Source organism: Hippopotamus amphibius, chromosome 11, assembly GCF_030028045.1.
Source record: "Hippopotamus amphibius kiboko isolate mHipAmp2 chromosome 11, mHipAmp2.hap2, whole genome shotgun sequence".
NCBI lineage: Eukaryota > Metazoa > Chordata > Mammalia > Artiodactyla > Hippopotamidae > Hippopotamus > Hippopotamus amphibius.
This window is the reverse complement of record NC_080196.1, coordinates 38,209,171-38,222,608: the sequence shown is the minus strand read 5'-3', so window position 1 is coordinate 38,222,608 and position 13,438 is coordinate 38,209,171. Positions and strand designations below refer to the sequence as shown.

Genomic DNA, 13,438 nt, shown 5'->3' with positions numbered 1-13,438 from the left:
AGACTAGATGGGGCCTTCTTGCTACATAATTTCATGACCCTGAGTTTCCTTTCCTACTTTATTGCAATTACTTGTTTATCTGATTGTCTTTTGTCCTTTTCTGTCAGCTTCAAAAGGCAGGAACCATGTCTGTCTTTGTTCAAGCACAGTATCAGGCCCAAGGAGGGGACTCAGTAAATATATGTTAAAAGAATGAGAATTAATTCATAAAAGAGTGGATAAAAACTGCCCATATGTTTGTGTTTTATGCTGTTGCAATTCCCTATGTAATCTCTTTGTATTTCATGTTTTTAAGGTAAAAATGCATATCAAATCAGTTACTGATTTTGAATGGCTAAAACAGAGTAGATTTTACTTTAAGGAAGATTTGGATCAAACAGTGGTGTCTATTACAGATGTTGATTTTATTTACCAAAATGAATTTCTGGGATGCACTGATCGTCTTGTTATAACTCCATTGACAGATAGGTAGGAAACTCCCTTTTTGTTATTCCATTTTTGTAATTAAATCATGTGCTGAAAATTGTTTTGAAATTGCATGTAAAATATTAACAAAAGCATATTGCTGTCATGTCAGGTCTGTGCTAGCTCGTCAGAGTCTAACAATGAAATAACCATCGCTGTTACTTAAAGGCACATATATGTTAAAATTTTATGAGATAGAAAAAGATGAAAGAATAAAAGGATGCTTGAATGTTGACTATGAGACTTTTACTAATGAAGTTTAGATTGCAAGATGGACAAATGTTTCTAGAACCATAAAGGGGTCATTAGAATTGCAAGGAAGGAAGGGACCTTGGAGATAGTCTAGCTTATTAGTGTATTGATTTTTCAAGTGTGGAAATTAATAGCTAAAGTAATGTTTCTTGGTCAGGTCTGAGTAATCAGTCAATGGCAGATCCTCTCACCATTGTTTCCAGTATCAGACACTAGATAAGAACTGGGTCTTGGGACTTCCCTGGTGGCACAGTGGTTAATGTGCCTGCCAATGCAGGGGACACGGGTTTGAGCCCTGGTCTGGGAAGATCCCACATGCCATGGAGCAACTTAAGCCCCTGCACCACAACTACTGAGCCTGCGCTCTAGAGCCCACAAGCCACAACTATTGACCCCATATGCCACAACTACTGAAGCCTGTATGTCTAGAGCCCATGCTCTGCAACAAGAGAAGTCACCGCAATGAGAAGCCCATGCACTGCAACAGAACAGCTCCCGCTCTCCACTGCCAGAGAAAGTCCACGTGCAGCAACAAAGACCCAACACAGCCAATAAATAAATAAGTAAATAAATTTATTAAAAAAAAAACTGATTCTTTTTCATCTTTGTATACCCCCCAACACCAAGTTCAAGATGCTATGCCTAGAAGACAATAAATGTTTGTAGAATCAACTTAAATTGGGTCCTAGAACAATTAATTCTGCTATTACTTTAAATACAGCTGCCTCCAGGTAAAATTATGATACAGCCAAATTGTATCTTCAGCCTTCTCTAGACTCATCCAACCTCCCTTTATATGCCCAGTCCCATTGCAACCTAAAATTTTCAGGGTGTTTTCCCTTCAATCGATGTTTACATATAAAGCTTCATGTCTCATGAAGCTTTACTGTTTGCTTAGATCTGGAATAAATATAACTGAAGCTGGATTATGGATACAAGGAGATTCATTATATTGTTCTTTGCGTGTGTCTAAATGAGTGAAACATTTCATAGTAAAAGAATTTACTTCCAGTGATGTGCTGGAGCTGGCTGTACCAGCTTGCAAGAGCCAATGTCATGCATCTCTTTCCAGTTTTGTGCTATTACATTGGTAGCTTGTCATCAGCCATGGTGGAAGTATTTATGTAACAGAAATCAGCAGACATAAAAATCAGATTTAGGGAATCCCTTGGCAGTCTAGTGGTAGGACTTTACACTTCCACTGCAGAGGGCACAGGTTTGATCCCTGGTTAGGGAACTAAGAGCCCACGAGCCATGTGGCATGGCCAAAAAAAAAAATCAGGTTTGTTTTTTTTTTTTTTTTTTTTGCTAGAGAGCCCATTGTTAAACATCTGCCAGCATACCGCTGCTTATTTGGTTCTCTGACTTAGGATTTATCCTGACCACAATGGAAGGAAGGCCTGCAAATTTTATGTCAGAGTTGAGTGTTTTTGCAAACACTGTAATTTGTCTAATGAATATCAGATACTCCAGCCTTGTTTGCTTGCTTGTCTTTTATGTGGGCTGCTCAGACTCTAAAACAAACAGGCTCATTCGAATCACTTTGGACTTCTGCTTTTGCTTCACTGTAACATGTGTTATCCTGTATTCACGATGCTTTATCTCATTCACACTTGCAGATGCTATATCACTTTGGCACAGGCTTTGGGAATGAATATGGGAGGGGCTCCAGCAGGACCTGCGGGCACCGGCAAAACAGAAACTACGAAAGACATGGGAAGATGTTTGGGAAAATATGTGGTCGTGTTTAACTGCTCAGATCAAATGGATTTCAGAGGGCTAGGAAGGATTTTTAAAGGCAAGTGCCAATCACTGTTAAGTTATTTTTGGTGAATTTATTTTTACTGCAATTAAATATTATTTTCTGATAGAAGTCTAAAATGATAGTATCCCACATAACCAAAATTAATATAGGTTGATGCATATGATATTGCCATTTTTCTCACTCAGAAATGGCTGGATGTCATCGATTTAATATTGTTCAATACTGTTGCTGGCATTACAGTTCATGAGTTGAATGTGTATTGGATTATGAAAATGGAATCAATTTGCCTGGAACAATGGTGGAGGAGATAAGATTAGGGTAGCAAACTGATGACACATATGACTTCTCTTCCTGCATTAAATCCCACTGAAATGAAAGATTTTTATTTGTTATTTATTTATTTATTTTTGGCCTTGCTGCATGGCTTATGGAATTTTAGTTCGCTGACCAGGGATCGAACCCAGGCCCTTGGCAGTGAGAGCACAGAATCCTAACCACTGGACTGCCAGGGAATTCCTGAAAGATTTTTAAAAGGATGGTAACACTAGAAAAGAAGAAGTGGGGCAGCGGGGGCGGCAGGGGCGGGGGAAGGCACTAGCAGGTAGGAAATTTTGAGAAAATCTGGAAAGATAGCAGGTGGTTTAGATGGACAAAGAAAAAAGATTAGAGAGCACTTCAGTCTCAGGACTCCGTGCTTGGTGGTATTCTCTTCGTGATCTCATGCAGACCCAAACTTTACATACTATCTAAATGATCAAATTTACATCTTTAGCTCGGACTTTCCCTTGAAACTCTGGATTCGCATAATACAACTGATATCTACTCCTTGACATAGCCACTTTAATATCTAACAGGTCCAAACTCACTATATCCAAACCCAAACTCCCAGTCCTCCCTCTGCGTATCTACTTCTTCCTCAGCCTTTCCCGACACACTAAATACCCACTCCATTCTTCCAGATACTTACACAAAAATCTTTGACCTATCCTTTACACCTCTCTTGCTCTCATACTCACATCCAAGTGTCAGCAAACACTATTAGCTCTACCTTCAAAATACATCCAACACCAGCTGCCTTTTATTATCCCCGCTGCTGTCATCCTAGTTCAAGCCAATCATCATCTGTCACCAGTGCTACTCCAATAAGCCTCCTACTTGGTCTCCCTGAGTTTACCCTTGTGCTCTCCAGTTTAATCTCAAAACTAGATCTTCTACTTGTAAGTCAGATCGTGACCCTCTCCTGCTGAAAGATGGGCACTGGCTTCACTGAGAATAAGAGCCGAAATCCTTACAATGGTTCTATATTGTTTTATACAATCATACCTGCTCCTTCCCCATTGCATTGCTCTGACCTCTGACCTCATCTCCTGATACTGTCCCCTCACTCTCTCTACTGTGGCCCCATTGACCTCTGTGATGTTTCTCAAACATCCCAAAACACATTCCCCCCTCCTTATGCTTGCTGATCCTTAGATTCTCCCCCCCAGATAGATATCCATCCATGTAGCTCACTTGATAAAGGGCATCCACAGCAGACATCATACTGCTGACAATTTGAAAGTGTTCTCTTTTTTTGTAAGCTTTTTATTGGAGTATAATTGCTTTACACTGTTGTGCCAGTTTCTGCTGTACAACAAAGTGAATCAGCTGTACTTATACATATATCCCCATATCCCATCCCTCCCGCGACTCCTTCCCACCCTCCCTATCTCAGCTCTCTGTCATCACCAGTCATTGAGTTGATCTCCCTGTGTTATGCAGCAGCCTCCCACTAGCTATCTATTTTACAGTTGGTAGTGTATATATGTCAATGCTACTCTCTCACTTCGTCCCAGCTTCCCCTTCACCCCCCACCCCATGTCCTCAAGTCTGTTCTCTGCATCTGCATCTTTATTCTTTGAAAGCATTTTCTTTGAGATGAGGTATAAGATGAGGATTTCCGTTACTATTACTTCTATTCATAATTGTATTCTGTATCCTACCCAGTACAGTAAGGAACAACAACAGCAACAACAAAAATACAAAGCCTGGCAAGGAAGAAGTACAAAATGTCATTGTTTACAAATGACATGGTAGACTGTAAAGAAAATTCAACAAAGCTATAGAAAGTCGAATTTAGCAGCTTTACTTGAATATGAAATCAACACACAAAATAAATTTTATTTCAACTAACCACCAAAAAGCAGTTAGAAAATGAAAATTTCAGAAAGATATCATTTAATACATAATTAAGAGAGCGTGGTATTGGTGCAGGGGCTGATAAATAGACTCATGGAATGTAGTAGAGAATGCAGAAATAGGCCAGGGACACTTGACATATGGAAAAGCTGGTATTCAAAATCAGTGATGAAGATGGGACTTCCTTGGTGGTCCAGTAGTAAAGAATCAGCCTTCCAATGCAGGGGACACAGGTTCAATCCTTGGTTGGGGAAATAAGATCCCACATGCCATGGAGCACCTAAGCCTGAACGCCACAACTAGAGAGAAGCCCGCTCGCCACAACAAAGATCCCGTGTGCGGCAACTAAGACCCGATGCAGCCAAAATAAATAAATAAAATAAAATAAATATTTTAAAAAAGACTATATAAAAGAAAATCAGTGATGAAGAGATAGACTTTGTTATTAATTATTCTGGTACAATAGATGATTAATATTTAACAAGGGAAATTGGATCCCTATAACGTGTAAAAATCAGTTCTGGGGATTAAATGCGTGAATGTGGTAGGCAAAACCTGTATAGCTTTTAGAAGGTAATAAAGGCAAATATCTTTGTTCTCAGAGTAGAAAGGGACTTTTTAATACAAAAATCACAGGCCATAAAAAAAAATTGATACATTTAACTGGGGTAAGAGAATATCCCTGTAATAGATACTATGGGATTGCTCATCCAGCTCTTTATCTTTAGTTACCTTGCTGTTGGAAATATATACATTGAACAACTCAGGTTTGAACTGTGCAGGTCCACTTATACACAGATTTTTTAAAAACTAAATGCCTATTACAGTACTACATGATCTCAGGTTGGTTGAATCCCTAGATGTGGAACTGTGGATAAGGGAGGGCTGACTGCAAAGTTATATATGGATTTTCAACTGCGTGTAGTGTCCACGCCCTTAACCCCTGCATTATTCAAGGGTCATGTCTGTGTGTGTGTGTGTGTAATTTTATAGTCTTTTGTGGTATGTCTCCATTTAAGAAGGAGGAAAAAAATAAGGACTGGGAGAAGATATTTGAACATGTACAGCTGACAAAAGATTAATATCCATCATTAAGAAAGATTTTCCTCAGACTTCACTGGTGGTCCAGTAGTTAAGACTCTGTGCTTCCACTGCAGAGGGCACGGGTTTGATCCCTGGCTGAGGAACTAAGATCCCACATGCCATGGTGCCAGAAGAAAAAAAAGAAAGATTTTCTTCAAATCATTATTAAATACAAAACAATAATGGGATACCATTCTCAATCTTGCCAATTGGTAAGAATGGAAAAGTCTGACAAATCACTGTTGGTAAGGGTGTATAGAAACTGTAACTCTTAGTACTTCTTCTGTGTGTGTAAGTGGATACCACTGCTTCAGAGAACAGCAAATAAATTTAATTATATATTAATTTGATTATATACTGTATGTATTTATACTGTATATGTACAGTATTTTATAGATATATAGAAAAATAGATATACACACAACAAATTTTGAACAAGCAGAGTATGTAGTGTTTGTGAATACATGCATAAGAGCAGTAGTTTAAAAACATGCATAAGGGGACTTCCTAGGTTGCATAGTGGTTAAGAACCCGCCTGCCAATGCAGGGGACAGGGGTTCGATCCCTCCAGGAAGATCCCACATACCACAGAGCAACTGAGCCCGTGAGCCACAACTATTGAGCCTGTGTGCCACAACTACTGAGACCCACCTGCCTAGAGCCCATGCTCCGCAGCAAGAGAAGCCACTGCAATGAGGAGCCCATGCACCACAATGAAGAATAGCCCTCGCTCACCACAACTAGAGAAAGCCTGTGTGCAGCTTTGAAAACCCAACATAGCCAATAAATAAATAAATTTATTTAAAAAAAATAAACTGTTACACACACACACACACACACAAAACATGCATAGGAACCACTGACATCAAATTCAGGATAGAGGTTACCTCTGAAGAGAGAGGGGGTGTGGATCCAAGAGAGACATACATGAACTTGAACCATAGTTCTAATAGTTTATTCTTTAGGATCAACTCTGAAGCAAAATTGTTAAGATTTGATAGGTGGGTACGTGGGTATTCATTGTATTGTTTATTATAATTGCCTGTCCTTTAAAATTTTTTTTAAACCCAAAGAATCACTTTTTAATCAAAGAGAAAGTTCTTTTGTGGATCACTCGTGACTTAAGGGTTGAAGATGGTTGGGGAGAAGCAAACTAGAGCACTAGGTAAATCCTAGAATGCCAAAACCATAGCAGAAAGCAGAGAAAAAGAAAAGGAAGTGGGTGTCTGCAGTATTTTTTCCTCCATGTAAAAGCTCTGAAGTGGGAGTCCTGACAAAGATCAACACCAGGTGGAGGCTTGTGCCAGAGAGGCAAGCACTGCACCAGGTCAGATCTCAAGTTCCAGACCCAGAGGGTAAGCTCTCCTGCCTCTCTCATCCCTTCCCCCAAATTGCCGGAGGCAGCCATGCATCCTGCAAACAGGAATTTGCATTTGGAATGAGGAAATACACACAGATGAAGAGATAACCAAGTATCATAAAATATTTGAAGACATTAAGGAGGCACGCCCAAACAGCAAAGAGACCTGCTGACCACTTAACTGATTAATAGAGGAAACCAAAGAAAATGCAAAAGTAACTAAAATTAATGGCTTCAGAGAGATTCAAGAATTTGTCACATATAACCAATTAAAGAAAAAATAGGCTGCTATGAAAGGAATAACAATTGGAATAATCAGAAATTGAAAATAAAAATTGAAAAAACAAAACAAAACCTCTTTTGAGTTGGAATATCTAGCCAGGAGAGTACATTGCAAAAAGAAATAGAAAGTTTGAAAGAAAAATTTAGAGCCATAGGGATAGATATATAAGTTCCAATATCCATGTAATGAAAGTTCCCAAAGGATAAAGAAGAAAAAGTTGGGGGTAGGTGGGGGGAAGCAATAATAATAAAAGAAAGAAGAGCATTTTGTGCAGTTGAAGATAATGAAGGTTTTCATCCTTAGAGATTAGACAGGAGCAATGTTCCCAATATCCAGGTCTTCCTTTGTGCTGGGTTTTGTAAGGAATAAATAAACATCCTTTTGACCATTCTCTGTCTCTCCTAGCTTCCTGGCATTTATCTCATTGCAGTAAGAAAGGAACAGAGTAATCTGATCCAGATGGAGCATCCCTTATTTTGTTAATTTCCCCAAACATTATGGCTACTTTACCTCCATCCCCACTAGAGGTGGCACATCCAGACTGAATCATATTTTTATCAAAACCCTTCACCATCCCTGGTGTAATGATGTGTCTATACTTTTCATTTTGGCAGTGTACTATTTTCACTGTTTTGGTGATGATGTACAAATAATTAAACCTCTCTATATCACTGGAATTAAATATGTCTTTATAAACAGCCAGATATGAAATTTATATAAGTTGTATTTCAATATATTATTGTTTGAGAGTGCTTTGGAGAAATAATTGCTATCAAGAAGGTATATTACAAAGTAAAACTTATCAAATTAACTGTTTTTCACACACCAGGTCTTGCACAGTCAGGTTCTTGGGGCTGTTTTGATGAGTTTAACAGAATTGAATTGCCGGTATTATCAGTGGCAGCCCAACAAATTTACATTGTCTTGACAGCAAGAAAAGAGAGAAAAAAACAGTTCATTTTTTCTGATGGTGATTGTGTTGATTTAAATCCAGAATTTGGAATCTTCTTAACAATGGTGAGAACATAGGTTTTATATATTTTTAAGTTTTTAATTGAAGTAGCATAGTTGATTTACAAAGTTGTATTAGTTTCTGGTGTACAGCACGATGATTCAGATATATATATTCTTTTTCATATTCTTTTCCCTTATAGCTTATTATAAGACATTGAATATAGTTCCCTGTGATATCCTAGGACCTTGTTTTTATCTATTTTATATATAGTAGTTTGTATCTGCTAATCCCAAACTCCTAATTTATCCCTCCCCCACTCCCTTTCCCCTTTGGTAACCATAAGTTTATTTTCTGTGTCTGTGTGAGTCTCTTTCTGTTTTGTAAATAAGTTCATTTCTATCATATTTTAGATTCCACATATAAGTGATATATAATATTTGTCTTTGTCTGATTTACTTCACTTAGTATGATTATCTCTGGGTCCATCCATGTTGCTGCAAACAGCATTATTTCATTCTTTTCACCTTCTCAGTTAGGTTTATTCCTAAGTATTTTATACTTTTTGATGTGATTTTAAAAGGGATTGAAGAACATAGGTTTGAAATGCAATTTATTGTTTTAATTGTTATAGACTTAAATAAAAGTAAGTATGTGGGTAAATGACTGACAATCCAGGGGTCAGAGGATAGTCCCTGTTATATGATTTTTTTTTTGAGTAGTAAAAATACTCCAGGCAGAAGATAAAATAGTGATGTGTTAATGATAAAAATAGCTACTGTTTACTGAGTACTAATTTTGTGTAAAGTGATGGGCTAAATATTTTATATATTGTATCAGACAGGGAAGCTACAATAACAATCTCCAAATTTCAGTAGTTTAAAAACCTCAAAGATTTATTACTCTCTCATGCCCCTTGTCCTCTTTGGGTTGATGGTGTCAGGGTGGAGAGAGCAGGGGATGCTTTACATGTCCTTACTGTTGCACTGTCTCAGTCATTATTGGTTGTTGTAGCAAAGGAAAAAATAGAACAAGAAGAATTATATTCTGGTTCTTAGGGTTTCAGTCCATAAGTGACACAAATCACAACTATTGGTTAAAGCAGTTTATGTGGCCACACCTAACTTTGAAGGGTCAGGGAGGTATAGTCCTGTAGTATTTTGTATGGTGGATATTTTATAACCAAGACACCCAAGGCTTAGGGAAGTTAGAAAAAACTTGCTCAAGTCACACAGCCAGTTAGAGAAAGATGTTATTGTCTGTCTAACATCCAAACCTGACTACTTAACCTCTACACTTGGCATTTCTCTGACACTTAATAAAGGATGATGGAAATGATTTCAAATTTCCAAAATAAGTCAGCAAGATCCTATACCAAAGAATTGTAACAAATTCAGCTACCATGTTATTGAGGGCAGACCTTTGTGATACAGTGTAGTAAAGACAGAAAGCCAAAGGCATGAATAAACAAAGGAGTTTATAAATTGGGGAAGTAAGTTAATGTTGAACCGGTTTTACTTAATGGTTTTAAATGATCTGTATTCTGTTAAGTCTCTAAGTCACAAGATAACACAAGTACTCTGAGTTTTAAGTGTCCGGAGTGGATAGAGATAAATTGGAGGAAGAAAAATCAGAAAATTTTCTGATAAGCTTTAATGTAAGCAAACAACCAGTAAGGCAATTGGGGGTAAATATTAATAATCCTGAAGTGATCAGTTATAACTCAGGAAATTAGATGAAGAAATTTACTCAGTGTGATACTGTGGCTCAGAAGAATTTAAAAGAAGCTTAATGTTCCCTTTGAATTAAGGATAATATTGGAAATATCAATTAGATATTGTATTAGGCTGTGAATAACTGAGATGTGAAACATAGTGGCTTAACATCTAAGGATGTATTCTCTTAAGATCCTTCAGTGTTGCTGCACCATCATGGTTTCCATCTTCAAGGTCACTTTATAACCCAAGATGCTACAGAAGCATCTGTTACAGCCAATTGATTAAATCAACTGTCTTCAGACAGACATCAAGTTTATTTCATACACTGCATCTTTTGTGACTCCCAGTGTAGAATTTAATCACACCAGCTGCAAGACAGGCTGGGAAATGTGGTTTTAAATATGGGTGGTGATGCACCCAGCTTGCAACTGGGGTTCTGTGACTAAGGATGAAAAAAGGAATATTGAGAGGCAGCCAGCAACCTTTGTATTCCCAGCACCTAGCAAGTTATTTGGCCTATTGACAGAGCCTGGTAAATGCTCAAGGACTGAAGCTTTCTTCATTCACTTTACTAAAATAACTGCCTCCTCTCTGCCTTACTTGTCTTTGAACCACCTAGCCCTTCCCTTGGGACTTTTGATTCTGACCTATCCTCAGACTTTTGCTTCTTATTAGCTTTCTTTCCACCTCTACTTTTGTGCTTTTCAGTGTTTTTCTCATCATTCCCATCTTTATTTCCCTTCATCCCCATTTTTTTTTAATGGTACTTTGTCAGCCACAGAACTCTATAATTCTGACTGCGAAGGATAATGGAAGAGATGAAATAAAAATTACCTAAGTAAACTGATTAGTATGAAATCCTGAATTTTCTTTCTCTTCCGATAACATATTTTAGAGCATAATTATCCCAGTATTTATTCAGTTTTCTTTCATTTTCTTTTCTATTATCTTAATAAATAGGTGCACAGATACTTAATTTTTGCTACATAGAGTGGTGTGTTTGTGTGTGTGTGTGAGACTTTATTAGTGTAATGAAAATGGAAACATGTAAGAGGGAGTGATGTGACATTAATAAAAAATATGGATGGTCCAATACACATTTTTGTGAAAAGAGGGACATTTTATGAATCTAATATTTTTCAGGACCCTCTTAAAATCTGACTTAGGGATTTGAAATGTATTTTTATTCATGAAATGAAAATTATATCAACAATTAAAATTAAATAATTTTAATTTTTAGAACCCTGGATATGCTGGGCGCCAGGAACTACCAGAGAACTTAAAAATTCAGTTTAGAACTGTTGCTATGATGGTTCCTGATAGACAGGTATGCAATCAGGATTTAAAAACATAATACAATTTATGTTCTTGTTTTTCACTAAAGTTGAAAAATTTCACTATATTAATTTTCAGATCATTATGCGAGTTAAACTTGCAAGCTGTGGTTTTCTTGAAAATGTTATCTTGGCTCAAAAGTTTTATGTACTTTACAAACTCTGTGAGGAGCAACTGACTAAACAGGTAACTTTGTATATCTATTTTTCCCCTAGCTAAAAACTTGTTTTTAACTTTATAATTTTACCTTGATAAATGCTAATTAGGGAGTTAAAAAATTCCTTGACTATTTTCTAAAATATACTTATAATTAATTTGGCCTATTAATTATGTTTTTAAAACTTTCTTAATTTAAAATAATTCTAGACTCATAGAAAGTTGCAAAGAAGTGCACTCTTCACCCTGCTTCTCAGTGTTGACATCTTATAGTACAATAACAAAATCAGAAGATTGACATTGGTACAATAAACAGAGATTACTAAGACTTCACCCAATTTTTCATGTGCTTCTGTGTGTGTGTGTTTGTGTGTTGTGTGTGTGTGTAATCCTATGCAAACGTGTATGCATGTAACCACCACCACAGTCAACATACAGAACTGTTTATCACCACAAGGTTCCCTCCTGCTACCAGTTTATAGCCACGCCCACCTCTCTCCCAAATGCCTATAGCCCTTTGTAGCCCTAATCTTATCTACATCTCTATAATTTTGTTATTTCAAAAATATGACATAAAGGGAATCACATAGTATGTAACCTATTGGCCGTACATTTTAAGTGACTGCCACTCAGACTATCAGACTGTATTGTTCTCAAAAGATATTTAAGTGGTGAACGCTGCATCATACAGCTTGATCTTTCCAGTGGAGTGATCATTTTTCAGTCAAAGGAAAGGTGGGAGATTGAGCAAATAAAACTTTGCCGCTCAGCCACTCCAAAACTACAGTATATAAGTATCAGAATATCTATCTATATGTAATACATAGTGAGTCTACATTTAGAATTTTTCAATTGAATAATCTTTTTTCTTTCTTTTCTCATCTTAGGTTCATTATGACTTTGGGTTGAGAAATATTCTATCTGTATTGAGGACACTTGGATCTCAGAAAAGAGCCAGACCAGAGGATAGTGAATTAAGCACGGTCATGAGAGGACTGAGAGATATGAACCTTTCTAAACTGGTATCTTTCTTCTCTGAATTAATTTCTCTTTCAAGATTTTGACCTGGCTGACAACTGGGGTTGGCTCATGTGAAGCTGTTAACATTAAGAATTGCAGGGAAGTGGGGCTTCCAGTGGTTAGAACTCCAAGCTTCCACTGCAGGGGGCCCGGGTTGAACCCCTTGTTGGGGAACTAAGATCCCACATGCCACACAGGCATGGAAAAGAAAAAAAAAACCAAACAAACATTGCAGGGAAGTTACCACTGATTTCAGAAGGAGGCAACCCCCCTCCAAATAAAAGCCATGGCTTTTTATGACCAACATGGGCTGGAAATATATCCTTTTATCTGTTGTGTGCCATAATTCAGGCTTCATCAGTGGGCTCCAGCCCCCAAATGTCAGTCCATTATAACGTAACACAGATTCTAAACATGAAAATCTGGGTTCATAGGGAACCATGGAAGCGTTTTTTGCTTTCTGTGTATGTGACTAGCTTAGCTATGTCTCTCCCAAAACATCAACACCATTTCTATTTTCCAAATATGCATTAAAAGTTTGTTGTGGAGATGACAATAATTATTTCACTGCCTTCATGCTTGTCACAGTTACAGCCAGGTTGTTTTGAACTGGCTGATGGACAGGTTCATGTGGCTTTTATTCAGGGGCTTCTATGTGGTACAGATCATGTCCATGCCCTGGGAGTACAAGGCTGAGGAAGAAATGGATCTTAGGAAGTTGGCATTCAGTTACAAAACTAACAACTAACATCTGTGTAGTTAATGACTATTACAAAATCTTTTCAGGAGTGTTGTCTTGTTTGAGTCTCACAACCACTCTAGGGGACATGGATAGCAGTGTGCTTATCGCCATTTTCCTTATGGGGGAGTC

At 37.5% G+C, this 13,438-nt stretch overlaps 1 protein-coding gene across 1 annotated transcript in view; it reads left to right on the top strand.

Moving 5' to 3' along the window:
- DNAH8 (dynein axonemal heavy chain 8) overlaps window positions 1-13,438 on the top strand; it is a 291,803-nt gene that overhangs the window by 132,988 nt on the left and 145,377 nt on the right. Inside the window, exons 42-47 of the mRNA XM_057698986.1 lie at window positions 296-468; window positions 2,337-2,515; window positions 8,216-8,403; window positions 11,297-11,383; window positions 11,470-11,577; window positions 12,435-12,569. Coding sequence (XP_057554969.1) covers window positions 296-468; window positions 2,337-2,515; window positions 8,216-8,403; window positions 11,297-11,383; window positions 11,470-11,577; window positions 12,435-12,569 — 870 coding nt within the window. The remainder of the gene's footprint in view (window positions 1-295; window positions 469-2,336; window positions 2,516-8,215; window positions 8,404-11,296; window positions 11,384-11,469; window positions 11,578-12,434; window positions 12,570-13,438) is intronic.